The sequence below is a fragment of the Mesoplodon mirus genome (assembly GCF_964341445.2).
Source record: "Mesoplodon mirus genome assembly, chromosome: 1".
Taxonomy (NCBI): domain Eukaryota; kingdom Metazoa; phylum Chordata; class Mammalia; order Artiodactyla; family Ziphiidae; genus Mesoplodon; species Mesoplodon mirus.
Window position 1 is genome coordinate 25807127 of NC_138976.1, and position 19611 is coordinate 25826737.

At 37.2% G+C, this 19611-nt stretch overlaps 1 protein-coding gene across 2 annotated transcripts in view; it reads left to right on the forward strand.

Annotated features, from left to right (window-relative positions):
* Positions 1 to 17775, forward strand: part of TGFBR1 (transforming growth factor beta receptor 1) — a 65502-nt gene extending 47727 nt beyond the window's left edge. For both annotated transcript variants that reach the window (XM_082615102.1, XM_082615103.1), the window contains exons 5-9: positions 1703 to 1870; positions 3661 to 3817; positions 13024 to 13148; positions 14162 to 14292; positions 17266 to 17775. In XM_082615102.1, the coding sequence (XP_082471228.1) occupies positions 1703 to 1870; positions 3661 to 3817; positions 13024 to 13148; positions 14162 to 14292; positions 17266 to 17391 (707 nt within the window). In that variant the 3' untranslated portion in view covers positions 17392 to 17775. The remainder of the gene's footprint in view (positions 1 to 1702; positions 1871 to 3660; positions 3818 to 13023; positions 13149 to 14161; positions 14293 to 17265) is intronic.
* The last annotated feature ends 1836 nt before the right edge of the window (positions 17776 to 19611 follow it).

Genomic DNA, 19611 nt, shown 5'->3' on the forward strand with positions numbered 1-19611 from the left:
CCTCAGAAAACCTCCCATTCTTCCATCTTGCTGTGTTCCTATTTATTTCTTGTATTTGTGAGCCTTTCAGAATTCAGGTATGGTTAATAAGCATGCAGATAAAGCTAGTGATGTACCTGTATCAAGGAAAGGTATAAGTTTGAACAGAATCAGTTTACGAAGTTTATGAAGAAACAAGTTGATAATGAACTAGTATCATGAATATCTAAATCCTTTTGAAAATACCCAGAAATCTCCTCCAGAATCTTCTGAAAACATTTCATTCCTTAATCTTTTCTAATCAGAATTGCTTTCAATTAACAGCCTTCAAAATATATAAATTATTTTATGTCAGTTTTTTCTTTTGTTTTACAACTAATGGGGAAGTTCTTATGTGCCATGCATTGTACTAAATTCTTTTTAAAAATCTATTATCCTATTTTTAAAATCTTCTTAGTAGTCTCGCAAAGTAAGGTATTCTTGTTGTGTAAAAGAAGGAACAAAGGCTCACTGGTTAAGAAACTTGTTTGAGGTCATGTAGTCAGTGACAGCCAGGCCCTGATTCCAACCCAGGTCAGAATGACTCCAAGTGTGCATCTTTTACTGAATTGTCCTGCCTCTTAGTATTGTTGTAATATTTTTGCTTTCATGATTTTGTGAAATATATGACTTTCCAGCTACTCCTAGGTTAAATTGGCTTTTGTGGACCAGCCTAGCCGAGAAGCCCAGCCAGAACCTTTACCATGATTCTCATGGGAACATACATTTCCAATTCATGTACTGGCTTACAAATGAACTTTTGGAAGAACCCATATTCCTAGTTGTTGAGGTTCAAAATCACCTTGTGTAAAACTGGATTCAGTCCTAGCCTTTTCTCCTCATGACATTTTTAGCTCCTGTCTCAGCTTCCCCATGTGTCAGTGATACCACTATTTTTATATTTTTCTAATCTGGAAACCTTAGAATTGTAATCTTTTCTGGCTTCTTTGTGAACGGTATACACGGCCTGTTTGTCATTAAAGCTTGCATTTCTCATTTAAACTCCCTTTTGGTTTGTCCAATAATATTCCATTCCCACTATAGCCACACTAGGTTCCAGGTGCTTCTCATCTTCTTCCCTCCCTCCTCCCTTGTTTCCCTCCCCACTTCCAGAAACAATTGTTGAGCACCTAACCTGAACCAGGCATTCCTCAAAGCATTATTCCAGCCCTGCTACCATCTGTGTGGACTCAACAGCACCTTTTTTTTTTTTTGCGGTACACGGGCCTCTCACCATTGTGGCCTCTCCCGTTGCGGAGCACAGGCTCCGGATATGCAGGCTCAGCGGCCATGGCTCAGGGGCCCAGCCGCTCCGCGGCATGTGGGATCTTCCCAGACCGGGGCACGAACCCGTGTCCCCTGCATCAGCAGGTGGACTCTCAACCACTGCGCCACCAGGGAAGCCCCAACATCACCATTTTTGAACTATGATTCCTTCTCTCTTGAATGGGATTAGTTATCCTTGCCTTACCTCAAGATTAAGGGGCTTACTTTAAGGATCTAAAGGATACATACATGAAAGTATAAGAAAACTGAAATACAAGAAACTATGAAAGAAATATATACAAATTTAAGGTACCAACATATTGCAGTTGCGTGATTCAGGAGAGTAAGAAATGATAACTTTTGAATAAATCATAAAGGTTCTATAGCCCATCTGAAATATTGTTATTCTACTTGACAGACAATGGTACATGGACTCAGCTCTGGTTGGTGTCAGATTATCATGAGCATGGATCCCTTTTTGATTACTTGAACAGATACACAGTTACTGTGGAAGGAATGATAAAACTCGCTCTGTCCACAGCAAGTGGACTTGCCCATCTTCACATGGAGATAGTTGGTACCCAAGGTAACGCAAAGCAATCCTGTTATTTAAGCTTTAAATTCCCATGGATTTAATGTCTGTTCAGAAAATTTTTGCAATAAGTCGGCTTAATTGGAGATTATTTAAAATGAGTTTTTAGATGAGAATATTTTACCTTTCTGTTGAAAATCTAAGGTGGAGTTATGAATCTGGGAATTTGTTCAGAGATTCTCCAGTCATTGTAACAATACTGATATATTTGTAAGTTCTTAAAAGTAGTAGCGTTTAGTCTTGTGATTTTTGAGGGTCTTGATTTTGGAATTTAGTTTATGTGCAGTACCATATGAAATGTGAAAAAGCTTTGTAAACATCAACATGCTACATAAACGTTATCTGGCTATCTAATAATTATATTTGACCCTAGGATAAGGAGACTGCATGAGACAGTTTTACAGTTGAAAAATTGAATACTAAGTTTTAGTTATGAAATTTTTATGCTTTGATTTTTGTGCCATATAAGATATCAGATGCCAATATATTCTCTGCTCTAATGATTATCCACTTGCTACCTGATGACTCCCCCACTCCCAACTTTACAACACACAACACACATGCTGTTTTACTATCTCAGCCAGCCCCATCTTTGTAAATTTTATTATTGTTGATTATAATAGCTTTATTGAGTTATAAGTTACCCATTTGGTATGCAATTCAGTGGTTTTTAGTATATTCAGAGTTGTACAGCTGTCACCACAATCAGTTTTAGAACATTTTCATCATCTTAAAAGAACCCTGTAGTTCTTAGCAGTCATTCCCCATTTCCCCCCAAACTCTTTAGCCTTAGGCAACCTCTAATATACTTTCCATCTCTATAGATTTGCTTATTCTGGACATAGCATATAAATGGAATCATACAATATGTGATCTTTTGTGACTGGCTTCTTTCTCTTAGTGTATTTTCAAGGTTCGTCCATGCTGCAGCATTTATCAAAAATTCATTCTTTTTTATGGCTGAGTAGTAGTTCATTTTTTATGGCTGAGTAATATTTCCTTGTATGGATATACCACATTTTGGGTATCCATTCATCAGTGATGGACATATGGGTTGTTTCCACTTTGGGCTGTTATGAATAATGCTGCTATGAACATTGTTGTGCAAGTTTTTGTGTGGAGATGTTTCCAGTTCTCTTGGATATATACCTGGGAGTGGAATTACTGGATCATATAGTTACTCTAAAGATTTGGGAAACTGCCAGACATTTTTTTCCAAATGCCTGTACTATTTTACATTTCCATCAGCAGTCTCTGAGGGTTCCAAGTTTTCCACATTGTAATTATTATTTTTAAATTATTTTTAAATTTTTATTTTTTTTCTTGTTTTAGTGAGAAGACTTCTAGATTAAAATACATAGTCCCTGCATAGTACAACTTTTTCTAGTGGTTAGTATTAAGGTATTATACATTTAATAAGTATATTCCAGTTGATAGACAAAGGAAGTGATTGAGATTCTTGGTTCTTGAATTCAAATATCAGTGACTAGGATTCCTGTAAAAAAATTCATAGGGTATCAAGAAACTAGTATCTTTAACCCCCCAGTCTTTGAGTATTAGACTTACATTTTTTGATCATCCATTTTCTTTGAAGAAATGTAATTTCAGCAACTTTATGTGTAATGATTCACTTAAGGTGGTTTAGTAATGACCCAGGTATTGCGGTGATGGGGGTTGAAATGCTTCGACACTGGGTTGGGAGGAGAAGCTTTTGAACCTAAATGTGAGATTTGTGATAGGTATTACCCTTTAAGCAACCATGTTTAATTTTTTTCTTTCTTTAGGAAAACCAGCCATTGCTCATAGGGATTTGAAATCAAAGAATATCTTGGTAAAGAAGAATGGAACTTGCTGTATTGCAGACTTGGGACTGGCAGTAAGACATGATTCAGCCACAGATACAATTGATATTGCTCCAAACCACAGAGTGGGAACAAAAAGGTATACTTATGGCTACACAGTGAATAATGTTCTGAAATTGACTTCTTTTCCTTCTCATTTCTAGATACATATCTTTTCTGAAACTCGACCTTGTACTTTATTAGATTGCTCACAGGTAGAAGATCTCATGGTCTTGCCTGCTCTGAAACCAAGGTTACCTGACTTAAAAAGGTAACTGCTGATGAAGGTGGCCTTTCCAGAAAATATTACCGTTAGTTAGTTATCATAATAGTAGCTAATATTTATGGGGTACCTACTATGTGCCAATCATTTTAATGGGTCTTTTATGTATATCATTTATTGCTCTCTTCAAATGTTGTGCTATATAGTTAGCCCAACTGTTTTCATATTTTTATTTCCTGAAAACATGCCTTTCTCTCTTCAAACTTTCCCATGTGCTGTATCCTAGAGCATACTTTCTGCTTTTATTTCCCTAGCTTGTAGTTAGTCTTCCTTTCTCATAGAAATCCTTTTCTGGACTGTTAGATGTCCCTGGCAAGGGCCCTCACTGCATGCTAAACTTGGACCATTGAGGCACTTAGCACATTATAACTGTCCATTTATTTGTCTGTATATTCCATTGGATCATAAGCTGCTTGAGAGCAGCCTTGTATTCCCAGCATCCGTCACAGTGCCTAATACACAGTAAGTCCTCAATATTTGTTGAGTCTGTGAGTACTCAAAGGACCTAATTAGGTAGGTATCACTATCCTCAATTCAGAGATGAGGAAACTGCCTTGTGGAGGTTAAGTAATGTGGCCAACCAACCTTATGGATGGTAAGCTGAAGAGCCGAGATTTGAACCTGGGCCTTTCTGACCCAAAAGGCTTTGCTCTGTGTATCACACAGCATTTGCTACCACATATCTTCAAACTGCTACCTTGGACTTGAATAGAGCCAAACTTTATTCTATCTCAGTCGTATTTGTCATTTATGGATTCAACAGGGACTCTCAGATCCCTTGACTCAGTGTTCCAGGCAGTGGTTGCTGCAGGTCTTTGTGAGTCCTAGGATTTTTGAAACCTCAGAACTGTGCAAGGTGGTATTAATAGGAGAACTGGCACTCATTTTTATCTATTACTTTGTTCCCTAGAATATGTCTTTGTCTTTCCTTTTATCCTGTATTAGTGAGAAGACTTCTAGATTAAAATATAGTACATAGTACATAGCCAAGTAGGTGGTGTACATTAGGTCACCTAGGATAGTCAGTTATTATGTGTGGGTCATTGGAAACTTAGATCATAAGGCAGATAGCATAAAATCGTTGTTTCAGCTTTTCATGGGATTTGGTTGACATCATTAATTTGCAAACCAGTTGGGATATTTAATATTTTTCTTGAGTCTAATATGATCTCAGTTATGTGTAGAAGCTTGAGCTTCAGAGATCAGACCCAGGGAGAGGACAGGGGTGGGCTGTGTAGAAACAGTCTGAAGAGGCTGGTGCAACTGACTTCACCTGAGGTTATACACAGAGGAAGCCTGGGCTGCCTTAGAGACCAGGTGCCATTGTGTGGGCAGTGCGTGAGGGGAGGGTTGGGACCTGCCATTATGGCCTTTTTCCTGGCATGAGCTCTTAGGCAGCAGGACACAGCCTACACAAACTCCTGGAACAGTCACGATACATGCCCCACCCCCCACCCCCACCCGAGGCTCCAGGAGCAATCGTGAGCTGCCTCTGCTCCCCTCATGTGCTCTGGGGACACACGTGAGCTGCCACCACCACCAACCCCAGGACCAGGCATCGGCTGCTGCATATGCACACCCTCTATCAAGAGGATAACTGCCAGCACATGCTGAGGAAAGAGGTGACAGGCATCCATACTAAAAACAGCCCTTGCACCAAAAGTATTAAACCCACACAAGGTACACAGGGACACTCCCACATATAAACAGTCTTGACCACCATAAACTGTTTCTCCTAAACTCACAGAATAAGAGAAATACAAGTAAAGTGAAGAAGCAGAGGAACCACCCCCAGTTAAAAGACCAAGAGAATTCCCCGGAAAGGACAAACAATGAAACAGACCTCTTAGGTCTAGGGGACACTGATTTCAAAAAGGAAACAGTGAAGATACTAAAGGAATTAAGAAAGGCTATCAACAGAAATGCAGAGTACTATAAAAAGAAACTAGAAACCATAAAGAGGAACCAAGAAAAATTAGAAAACTCACTTGCTGAGACAAAAACTGAAGTAAAGGCAATGAATAGCAGAATAAATAATTGAGAAGAACGAATAAGTGACCTGGAAGATAGAATATGGAAATCACCCAATCAGGATGGCAGACAGACAAACGAAAAAAAGAGACCTATGGGATAATATAAAGCATGCCAATCTACGCATAATAGGGATTCCAGAAGGGGAAGAAAGAGAAAAGGGGATCAAAAATGTATTTGAAGAAATTATGACTGAAAACTTCCCAAACCTAAGGAAGGAAACATAGCCAGGTACAGGAAGCACAGAGGGTCCCAAACAAGGTGAACCCAAACAGATCTACACGACAACCTATTATAATAAAAATGGCAAAAGTTAGAGGATTCTAAAGGCAGCAAGAGAAAAACAAAGAGTTAATTACAAGGGATCCCCTGTAAAGTTATCAGCTGATTTCTCTACAGAAATGTTGCAGGCCAGAAGGGACTGGCAAGATATATTCAAAGTCCTGAAAGGGAAAAATCTGCAACCTAGGATACTCTACCCAGCAAGATTATCATTGAGAATAGAAGGAGAGAGAAAGAATTTCTCAGACAAGCAAAAAACTAAAAGAATACAGCAGTACTAAAGCTATCCTAAAGGGAATATTGAAAGGTCTTCTCTAAATAGAAAAGGAATAACAGTCTATAGGGAAGAGAAAATCACAATTGGAAAGCAAATTACCTAAATAAGCCAGTACACACACAGGTTAAAAAAAAAAAATTCTGTGAAAGTGATGGTAACCACAATGAACAGCAAAAGGATGAACATGAAGATGTAAAAGAGGACATCAAAATCATAAAATGTGGGAAAGGAGGGTAAGAAAATGTAGATTTTTTTTCATTTCCTAGATGTGTTTGAGCCTGTATGACTACCAGTGTAAGGCAAGTAGATATAGAATGGGGTTAACATATTTCAGAAACAGAGTAACCACAAATCAAAAGCATACAGTAGATTGACAAAAACAAAAAAGAGGATATAAGTGTAATACAAGAGAAAACCATCAAACCACAAAAGGAAAAATAATAGAAAAGGACAAGGAAGAAATATAAAATCAATGGGAAAACAAGGTCAAAATGGCAATAAATAACATATCTATCAATAGCTACTTAAATGCCAATGGACTAAATGCTCCAATCAAAAGACACAGAGTGGTAAGCTTCTGCACAGCAAAGGAAACCATAAACAAAATGAAAAAACAACCACAGAATGGGAGAAAATATTTGCAAACTATGCAATGGACAAGGGCTTAGTCTCTAAAATTTACGAACAGCTCACATGGCTCACTATCAAAAACAGAAGCAACCCAGTCAAAAAATGGGCAGAAGACCTAAATTGATATTTCTCCAGAGAAGACATACAGATGGCCAAGAGGCACATGAAAAGATGCTCAGCTAATTATTAGAGAAAAGCAAATCAAAACTAAAATGAGGTATCACACCAGTCAGAATGGCCATCATCAAAAAAATCTACAAACCATAAATGCTGGAGAGGATGTGGAGAAAAGGGAACCCTTCTACACTGTTGGGAATGTAAATTGGTACAACCACCATGGAGGTTCCCTAAAAACTAAAAATAGAACTACTATATGATCCAGCAATCTCACTCCTGGGCATATATCCGAGAAAACCATGATTCAGAAAGATACATGCATCCCAATGTTCATTGCAGCACTGTTTAAAATAGCCAAGACAGGGAAGCAGTCTAAATGTCCACTGACAGAAGAATGGGTAAAGAAGATGGGTGTGTGTGTGTGTGTGTGTGTGTGTGTGTGTATACACACACACATGTATATATACATACACACACACACAATAGACCATTACTTAGCCATTAAAAAGAATGAAATAATGCCATTTGCAGCAACATGGATGGACCTAGAGATTGTCATACTAAGTGAAGTCGGTCAGACAGAAAAAGACATATCATATGATATCACTTACATGTGCAATTTAAAAAATGATACAAATGAACTTATTTACAAAGTAGAAACAGACTCACAGACTTAGAAAACAAATTTATGGTTACCAAAGGGGAAAGGTAGGGGGGAGTGATAAATCAGGAGGTTGGGATTAACATATACACAATACCATATATAAAACAGATAATCAATAAGAACCTACTGTGTAGCACAAGGAACTCTACCCAGTACTCTGTGATAACCTATATATAGGTAAAGAATCTGAAAAAGAATGGATATATGTATATATATTAACTGAACCACTTTGCTGTACACCTGAAACTAACAAAACATTGTAAATCAACTATACCCAAGTATAAAATAAAAAATTAAATTAAAAAATAAGAATAAAAATATACTCTCTCAAAAAAGAGATCTCTCAATATCCTGTGGTAAACCATAATGAAAAAGAATAGGAAAAGGAATATATATATATATGTATGTATGTATATCTGAATCACTTTGCTGTACAGTAGAAATTAACACAACATTGTAAATCAACAATACTTGAATAAAATAAATTTTTTTAAATAGAAAAAGAGTGGCAGATTTGATAGAAAAAAACAAAAGCCTACAACATGCTGCCTACAAGAGACCCACTTTAGGGCAAAGGACACACATAGATTGAAAGTGAGGGGATGGAAAAAGACTTCATGCAAATGGAAATGAAAAGAAAGGGGAGGTTGCAATACTCATATCAGACAAAATAGACTTTCAAACAAAGGCCATAAAGAAGGATAGAGAAGGATAAAAGGATCAATACAGGAAGAAGACTTTACACTTGACAACGTACATGCACCTTATAGGAGTACCTAAATACATAAATACTAACAGACATAAAGGGAGAAATTGATGGGAATACAATAATAGTAGGAGACTTTAACACCCCACTCACATCAATGGACATATCTAGACAGAAAATCAATAAGGCAACAGAGGTCCTAAATGACACAACAGAACAGTTAGGCTTAATTGACATTTTCAGGACATTACATTAAAAAAAAAAACCCAGAATAAACATTCTTTTCAAGTGCACATGGAACATTCTCTAGGATTGACCACATTACTAGGGCATAAGACAAGCCTCAGCAAATTTAAGAGTATAGAAATTATCTCAAACATCTTTTCTGACCACAACAGCATGAAACTAGAAATCAACCACAGAAAAGAAATGAGAAAAAAAAAAAAAGATTACATGGAGACTCAACAGCATGCTACTCAAAAACCAATGGGTCAATGATGAAATCAGAGAGGAAATTTAAAAATACCTTGAGGGACTTCCTGGTGGTCCAATGGGTAAGCCTCTGCATTCCCAATGCAGGCGGTCTGGGTTCGATCCCTGGCCAGGAAATTAGATCCCACGTGCATGCTGCAACTAAGAAGTCCACAAGCTGCAACTAAGTCCGCATGCCACAACTAAGAAGTCTGCATGCCACACTAAGAAGTCTGCATGCCACAACTAAAGATCCTGCATGCCATAGCTAAGACCCAGCGCAGCCAAAATAAAATGAATAAATAAAATAAATATTAAAAAAAATACCTTGAGACAGATGACAATGAAAACACAACCGTACAAAATCTATGGGATGCAGCAAAAGCAGTTCTTAGAAGTTCGTAGCAATACAGACCTTGCTCAAAAAACAAGAAAAATCTCAAACATCCTAACCTACTACTTAAAAGAATTAGAAAAAAGGAGAACAAACAAAACCTGAAAGTCAGCAGAAGGAAGGAAGTAATAAAGATCAGAGGGAAAAATAAAATAAGAGGTTTTAAATAAAATAGAGATTTTAAAAAATAGAAAAAAATCAATACAACCAAAAGCTGGTTCTTTGAAAGGATAATCAAAATTGACAAACCTCTGGCCAGGCTCACCAAGAAGAAAAGAGAGAGAATCCAAATAAAGTAAATGAAAAAGGAGACATAACAACTGATACTGCAGAAATACAAAAAACCATAAGGGAATACTGTGAACAATTATATGCCAACAAATTTGACAACCTAGAAGAAATGGACAAGTTTCTAAAAACATACAGCCCACCAAAATTGAATCAAAAATAGATACATACAGCTGATTCACTTTGTTGTAGAGCAGAAACTAACACAACATTGTAAAGCAGTTACATTCCAATAAAAAAAATAGATAATTTGAACAGACTGATCATTAGAGGTGAAACAATCTGTAATTTAAAAACTCCCTACAAACAAAAGTCCAGGACCAAATGGCTCCACAGGTGAATTCTACCATACAAAGAAGAACTTACATTGCTCCTTCTAACTCTTCCAAAAATTGAAGAGGAGAGAACACTCCCAAAGACATTCTATGAAGCCACCATCACCCTGATACCAAAACCAGACAAATACACCAGCAAAAAAGAAAATTACAGGCCAATATCATTGATGAATATAGATGCAAAAATTCTCAACAAAATTAGCACACTGAATCCAAAAACACACAAAAAAGATCATACACCATGACCAAGTGGGATTCACTGCAAGTTCACAAGCATGGTTCAACATTCACAAATCAATGTGATACACCACAGGAACAAAAGACAAAAACTGCATGATTGTCTCAATAGATGCAGAAAAAGCATTTGACAAAATTCCATTCATGATTAAAAAAACTCTTACCAATGTGGGTACAGAGGGAACATATCTCAACGTAACAAAAGCTATTTATGACAAACCCACAGCCAATATAATACTCAGTGGTGAAAAGCTGAAAGCCTTCCCAGTAAAATCTGGAACAAGACAAGGATGTCCACTCTCACCTCTTCTATTCAACATGGTATTGGTAGTCCTAGCCACAGCAATCATACAAGAAAAATAAAAGGTATCCAAATTGGAAGGGAAGAGGTAAAGTTGTCATTATATGCAGATGACATGATTCTATATATAGAAAACCCTGAAGGCTCCACACACAGATTACTAGAACTGATAAATGAATTCAGCAAGGTAGCAGGATATAAGATTAACATACAGAAACCGGTTGCATTTCTTTACACTAAAAATGGAACATCACGAAGGGAATGTTTAAAAAAAAAAAAAAACTTTCAAAATTGCACCCTCCAAAATAAAATACTTAGGAATAAACCTGCCCAAGGAGGTGGAAGACTTGAGAACTCTAAAACATTAATAAAGGAAACTGAAGATGATTCAAAGAAGTGGAAAGATATCCCATGCACTTGGATTGGAAGAATATTGTTAAAATAGCCATACTACCCAAAGCAATCTACAGATTTAATGCAATCCCTACCAAATTACTCATCACGTTTTTCACAGAACTAGAATAATCCTAAAATTTATATGGAACCATAAAAGACCCAGAATTGTCAGAGCAATCCTGAAGAAAAAGAACAAAGCAGGAAGCATAACCCTCCCAGACTTCAGACAATATTACAAAGCTACAGTAATCAAAACAGCATGGTATCGACACAAAAACAGACATATGGATCAATGGAACAGAATAGAGAGCCCAGAGATAAACCCACACCACTACAGTCAATTAATCTTCGACAAAGGAGACAATAATATACAATGGGAAAAAGACTCTCCTTCGGCAAGTGGTATTGGAAAAGTTGGACAGCTGCATGTAAATCGAAGTTAGAACACACCCTCTCACCATACACAAAAATAAACTCAAAGTGGCTTAAAGACTTAAACATAAGACATTACACCAAAAACTCCTTGAAGAGATCACAGGCAAAACATTCTCTGACATAAATCACACCAGTGTTTTCTTAGGTCAGTCTCCCTAGCAGTAGAAATAAAAACAAACAAATGGGACCTAGTCAAACTTCCAAGCTTTTGCACAGGAAAGGAACCATTAAAAAAAATGAAAAGACAAGCTGCAGAATGGGAGAAAATATTTGCAAACGATGCAACTGACAAGGGCTTAATTTCCAAAATATACAAACAGCTCATACAACTCAACAACAACAAAAAAACCCAATCGAAAAATGGGCAGAAGACCTAAATGGGCATTTCTCCATGGAAGAAATACAAATGGCCAATAGGCACATGAAAAGATGCTCAATTTCGCTAATTATTAGAGAAATGCACATCAAAATTACAGTGAGGTACTACCTCACACCAGTCAGAATGGCCATCATTAAAAACTCTACAAATAAAAAATGCTGGAGAGGATGTGGAGAAAACGGAACCCTCCACTGTTGGTGGGAATAATGTAAGTTGGTACAGCCACTATGGAGAACAGTATGGAGAAAACTAAAAACAGAATTATATGATCCAGCAATCCCGCTGCTGGGCATATGTCCAGAAAAAACTGTAATCCAAAAAGGTACATGCACCCCTGTGTTCATAGCAGCACTATTTACAATAATAGCCAAAACATGGAAACAACCTAAACGGCCATGGACAGATGAATGGATAATGAAGATACGGTACACAGGTACAGTGGAGTACTGCTCAGCCACGAAAAAGAACGAAATAATGCCATTTGCAGCAACATGGATGCAACTAGAGATGATCATCCTAAGTGAAGCAAGTCAGAAAGAGAAAGACAAATACCACATGATAGCACTTACATGTGGAGTCTAAAATATGACACAAATAATCCTATCTACGAAACAAACAGATTCAGGGACAAAGAGAACAGACTTGTGGTTGCCAAGGGGGAGGGGGTTGGGAGAAGGATGGAGCAGGAAGTTGGGGTGAGCAGGTGTAAGCTATTATATGTGGAATGGATAAACAACAATGTCCTACTGTACAGAACAGAGAACTATATGCAGTATCCTATGATAAACCATAATAGGAAAGAATATTTAAATAAGAATGTGTGTGTGTATATATATATATATATGCATAACTGAATTTCTGTATAGCAGAGTGATTAACACAATATTGTAAATCAACTATACTTCAATTAAGAAAATTTTTTTCATTTAAAAACAGCAGAAGCATAGTGAAAGGGGGAAAAGGTCAAAATTAATATTGACCCTCCCCCCACCTCCCCACCCAGGAGTAAAAGAAAGTTTATGAAACAGTTTAAAAGTAATGTCACTATTACATAAAATAAAATGCTGACTTCTTTTTTAGGTACATGGCCCCTGAAGTTCTAGATGATTCCATAAATATGAAACACTTTGAATCCTTCAAACGTGCTGACATCTATGCAATGGGACTAGTATTCTGGGAAATAGCTCGACGATGTTCCATTGGTGGTAAATCTCTCTCCCCTCCCCCAACATTTTGTCATGGACAAGTTGTTCAAGAATTGCCTTTTTTATTGAATGAAATTATTTACCCGGTGATCACTGAGAGTGCCAGAAAAAATGAAAGAGATAAATGACATGACATGCTTTATCCTAGTGTATAGTTTTATCCTAATACACAGCTTTATTCCAGTGTAGTCTTTTTCTATTTCCACTTGAATTTTGGGGAGCAACAGAAACCAACCCCTTGTTATGTTGGAATATAGATATTTAGAATGGATGACTACTTGAGAGGCCGCCCAGGAAGCTATTTCTAGCATGTACCTGAGTCAGACTGATTTTTTCCCCCTGAGATTGTGGTTATGTTCTCAGTCTTGAGAGCTGGAAATTACATATACAGAATACATATACTGCATTGCATTACTTTTTTAAAGTAAGTTTGTGTTAGACTGAGCACGTTCAACGTTTGCTTGAGAAATAGTCTCTTATCCTTGAGGACCAGGCTCACCTGAGACTAGTGCCTCAGGGTTTTGAGGCAGTGAGGGGTGGAGTAGCAAATAGGACAGGTTATTGACAGATGCAAGTAGAGAGGAAGGGACTTGCACCTCAGGCTTGCCTTGTAAGATTCACACCTTAGTGATAGAGTGTATCCCCGTACCAACTGAGAGGCTGTGCACTTGCAGAATAAAAGGTTTCATTTCTTGCGCATTAGGGTTCTGGGAGAAAATGTCAATCTGGTCATCACAGCTTATTAGTTAACCATCATTAAAATAGCCTTTGCTGATCCCATGGCGATACTTAGTTTCAAGGTGTGGGCTCAGTACTGACTCAGGGAGGTGGGTTGTTGATGGAGACATGGATGAGAGACTGCAGTCTGTAAGCTGTGTTCCACTTACCTGATTTAGTAACGGGACACTGTAACAGGAGGACTCTCAGCTGTTCCTTTTCTGTCTGGTCAAAGAATGCTCTGACATTATCTGAGTAAATCCTTCAAAATAGATTTTTTTTCTCTACCAATGTAGGAATTCATGAAGATTACCAGCTGCCTTATTATGATCTTGTACCTTCTGATCCATCAGTTGAAGAAATGAGGAAAGTTGTTTGTGAACAGAAGTTAAGGCCAAATATTCCAAACAGATGGCAGAGCTGTGAAGTGAGTATTTATTTTGGATACTACACAGTTCTCTAAACTGCTTCTGGTTAGTAAGTGGAAATTTGCTACTTTTCTTTAAGGAAAACAGACATTAAGAATTCCCATTCCTTTATTTTTCATGGCTGTTAAACCAGTGAGTAAAAACAGAATAATTTGTTTTTCATGTTCAATTTTAAGTACATTGAAAGGGCTGTGGAACATTTTCAGTGGCCATTAGTGTATCAGAACAGTGTTTAGACCTGCCAATGAAACAAGGCTCCTACATTTTTAATTAAAGCTTCCCTTCAATCAGGGCAGCCCAGAATAGTGGGGTGACTGCTGGATGGAATTAGGAGGCCTGTATTCTAGATCAGCCTGGCTACCTTTTCAGAGTCTGACTTTGGGCAAACCACTTCTGTTCTCTGGACCTTAATATGCCTTTTTGTAAAATGAGGGATTTGGATGATTATGAAGATGGTTCAGATGATTTTACATTTTATTCATCTCACTGCCCATATGACTATTCACCAGGAATTTGGGGAAAGTGCTTTCCGGCAGTGTCTGAGCTTTTCAATCCCAGCTCTTACAAAAAGTTTTAGAAATATTTTTGTAGTTGTACCTTTAAAGAATTTATAAGAAAAATTTTATTTAATCTGTCCTTAATTGCTAGCTGTTACTATTATAATACTATTATAATATTGGTGAAACAAAGCATTTCCCTCCAGATTTGATGTTTTGTAGTTTAGGAAGAATAAAAAGCTGGTTACTTAAGTAGTTGATTTTACATCTTAAAATAATGTAGGCCTCAGTAGACACCTTTGACATCAAGAGAGTTCCTTGGCTACCTCCAACCAAATCAAGTATCCAGGCTCAGATAAAATATATTGTGTGCTCACAGAATCTGCATGTTTTAACGAATGGAATTGGGCTAGATCTTGTCTTTTAAAAATTTGATCTTGATACTACAAAGCAGTTACAAATTGGAATTACTCATGCAGTCATTCAGTGATTAGAGCAGATTAGTATTAAACAGATGGCTTTTTAAGCATGAAGGAAAGTTAGCAGTTAACATTAAAAATGCACATGCAATTTGCACTTACTGTCACAGCATGCTGAATTAATGCCATCACTGGCATTTTTGTTTTTTTCTCCATTTGGCTAGTTTTCTATGTACTTATCACTAACTCAATCTTTCACTTTTCTGGGGTTTTACAAATCTCCTCTCAATAGCTGAAACACATCAAGAATTTGAAACTGATAGGATACCTACAGAAGCTCTTCAGAACCCTCTGACTTTTTCCAGTCTGGACTGGTTGCTCTCTAGGCCAGCTTTCATCTTGGGATATCTCTCACCTTTCATCTGTGATCCCCTTTGCCTCTTTTATGGTGAATCCTCCTTCCTGGATCCCACATCTTCCTATTTCTTGGTTTGCTCATTTTCCCCGCCTTTCAGCTCTCTGCTCAGATGTTACCTTGTCAGTGAGACATTACCTCTCAACCTATTTAAAATAGCACCTTCCTTCCCTGGCATATTTTATCACCTTCTCTAAACAATGTTTCTCCTTAGCACTTACCATTGACAGTCCATGTATTTCGCTTATTTATTAATTATATGCTTTAGCCTTCTAGAATATCAGCTTTATGAGAGCAGAAAGTTTGTCTGTTAGTTCACTGCTGTTAGTTCCCTAACACCTAGGATGGTTATCTAGTAGATGATAGGCACTCAGTTTGTTGGATGAATTTATGTATGGGCTGGGCCCTTGGTCATTTTTATCTGGAAACAAATGTTCATTTCTAGGGAATTTTCCTCAGTATTTCCTTGATCTGTTCCTTTTCATTTTCCTCTGTTCTTTTTGTTCAACTCTGGTTATGAATGTAGATGTCCTGAACAGCCATTCTAATTTTCTTTTCTTTTCCCTCCTATTATCCATCTCTTTGGGTTTTTTTCTCAACTTTCTGGGAGATGTATCAGCTTTTATCTTTTGAGTTTTTTATTATTATTATTATTCAGGTTTATCTTCTAGTTCTGTAAAGTTTTCCTAAAACCAAACAAAAACCAAAAAATTATCGAAAAGTCCAATATCAGTGTTTTCTTTTATCTGAGGATATTAATGATAGATTGTTGATACTGTCTTCTTTTTCTCCAAGGTGTGTTTTTCTGTTTGTGTCAACTTCTGCATTTCATATTACTTTCCTCAAATGTTTGATCAGGCTCATACTCTTCATGTATAAAAGGGGCACTGAAAGCTGATGGGAAGCTTTGTGCACACGAATGGAGCTTATCGTCATCAACTGTGATGTGAGCGTGATATAACTGGGTTGCTTCCTTGGGGAACCACTGATGTCAGTCTCTTCAGGTTTTTCCTCTTTGGGTGAAAGACTCTTCCAGTCTCTTACCTGGAGGAGTATGTAAAGTCAGTGGCCGTGTTTTCGGAAGAAAGTTCATCGTCTTAGCGTTCAGTGTGTTGTCAGTGTGGAACTTCGCCATGTTCCCCAAGACAGAAATCTCTGTTCTACTCTCTCAGGTGCGAACCTCTCAACTTCTGCTGGGGTGGGGTTGGGGCAGTCGCCCAGCTGTGTGAGGGTGGGCGGGGTGGGGGATGCAGCTATCTGGGGTTCTAGCTCCTTTGGCTGATCCTATTTTTAGCCTGAACTTCACCCCAGGGGTACTTGATGCAGTTAATTCCTCACTTCTGGGGGGCATTTCATGGTGAGTCAGGTTCCTTCTTTGCCTTGAACAACTCTGCTTTAGTATTCAGCCTTTTCAGTCTGCAAAGTAAATCACCCCTTGTCCATCTGCTTTCCAGCTGCTGGCACCAGTACCTTGTTGATGGGTATTTAGGTCATTTCTACTCATTTGCTATTACAAGTAATGCTGAAACAGAAATACTTGTATGTATGTTATTTAAAAAGAAAATTTACAGGTAAAGATTATTATCCAGATCAGTGAAAAGTGGTGCATGTGTTAATGATCTTTCTTGTCTTTTCTTGTAGGCCTTGAGAGTGATGGCTAAAATTATGAGAGAATGTTGGTATGCCAATGGAGCAGCTAGGCTTACAGCTCTGCGGATTAAGAAAACATTATCACAGCTCAGTCAGCAGGAAGGCATCAAAATGTAAATTCTGCGGCTTTGCCTGAACTCTACTTTTTCTTCAGATCTGCTCCTGGGTTTTAATTTGGGAGGTCAGTTGTTCTACCTCACTGAGAGGGAACAGAAGGATATTGCTTCCTTTTGCAACAATGTAATAAGGTCAATTAAAAACATCCCAGGATTTCTTTGGACCCAGGAAACAGCCATGTGGGGTCCATTCTGTGCACTATGAACGATTCTTTCCCAGGACAGTTAACAAAATGTTGTGTGGTCTACCTTTATTTTTTATTAACACAAAACGTTTTTTTAAATGATTGCTGGTCTTAACTTTAGGTAACTCTGCTGTGCTGAAGATCATCTTTAAGGGTAAAGGAGCTGAATTGCTGAGTTATATGAAACATTTCTTATTTTTAAAGAAAGTGATTTACTCCTGGTTAGTACATTCTCAGAGGATTCTGAACCACTAAAGAGTTTCCTTGATGCAGACTTTGAATGTACTGTTCTATAATTTTCAGGATCTTAAAACTAACACTTATAAAACTCTTATCTTGAGTCTAAAAATGACCTCATATAGTAGTGAGGAACATAATTTATGCAATTGTATTTTGTATATTATTATTGTTCTTTCACATATTCAGAACACTACATGCCTTCAAAATGGGATTGTACTATACCAGTAAGTGCCACCTCTGTGTCTTTCTAATGGAAATGAGTAGAACTGCTTAAAGTCTGTCTCTGTGTGTTAAAACATGTAGTGTTTTAATTCAAAAGTTTATTTACCTGGATAACCCAGACGTTTTCTGTTTTGTTTTTTGGAATAGTTTTTCTGGTATGTCATTTGGTATTCCATTTTGAAAATGCCTTTTTCCTACCAAAATGTGCTTAAACCACTGAAGAAATGAAGTGGCATTAATTGGTAAATTGTTATCATGGTCATGTTTGAATATTCTCACATCAAGCTTTTGCATTTTAATTGTGTTGTCTAAGTATACTTTAAAAAAATCAAGTGGCACTCTAGATGCTTATAGTACTTTAATAATTTAAAATCTGTAGCATACAGACTAATTTTCTAAAAGGGAAAGTTTGTCTAGCTGCTTGTGAAAAGTTGTGTGGCATTCTGTAAGCCATTTTTTTGTTTATCTGATCAAAGACAGTGTTATTTTTTTAAGAAATGAACTACGTTTAAAATTAGAGTATGGTTAATGTTAAATAATAGGCCTTTTTCTTGGAAGGTAAAGGTAGTTAATAATTTGAATAGATAACAGTGTGTGAGAGAGTCACATTTGTTGTGTAGGAGTCAGCGTTCTGTGGGTTTTCTGTCTTTGTACCTAAGGTTAGAGTTAGTGTGGTTTTGAGGTCTCACTACACTTTGAGGAAGGCAGCTTTTAATTCAGTCTTTCCTTCTCTGTGCAGATACTGCAAATGCCTAATTCACATGGTTATGGAATGAATTCGGTGCACCCTTGATATTTGGGAAAGTGGTAGCTAAGGAATATTCTGAGGAGAGGTTCTCCATTTACAGATGTTTTCGGTCAAATTAAATGTTTAAAGCAAATTTGTCATGGTCTTCTCACATTAAGTTGAAACTAGCTTATAATAACTGGTTTTTCTTCCAGTGCGAGAAAGTCTGCAAGATTTTTACAGTTTTCAAAGTCCTCTTTATCACTGTGATCTTAATCTGGGGGTGGGGGTGGGGAACCTATCATAGGTGTGAGGCAAGACGTTCACCTTATAGTGCTATCAATTTCCTGATGAAAGGGTCAGAATAACCTGTACAGTATTTTGGTAAGAGGTAGTGGCCATTTATGCTGACTGAGCTGCATTCTGTTAATGTCTTATCTCTTATACATAGAACAAATCTGAAAGACTATTTGGTCTTAAAGCCAAAGTAATTTCAGAATGAATGACATATTACATAGGAATTTAGTGTCAATTTTATGTGTTTAAAAACGTCATGAGGAAAATATGTTTAGAGGTTAATATTTTGAGTCCAAATTTGAGGGTTTTTTGTAGTTACCATGATTTCATCAAAGCAAATGAGTGAGTTTGAGAGGTTTGTTTTTTATAATTGTGTTATATTTCCTGTTGAATAATCTCTAGCTCTATGATCAGGTACTTAAAAAATTTTTTTTGGCCATTTTCAAGCCTACCAGATCTGCTTTATGAAATCCAGGGGACCAATGCATGTTAATCACTAAAGCTATTTTTATATAATTTTAAGAACATACCAAAAGTTCTTCTCTGATTT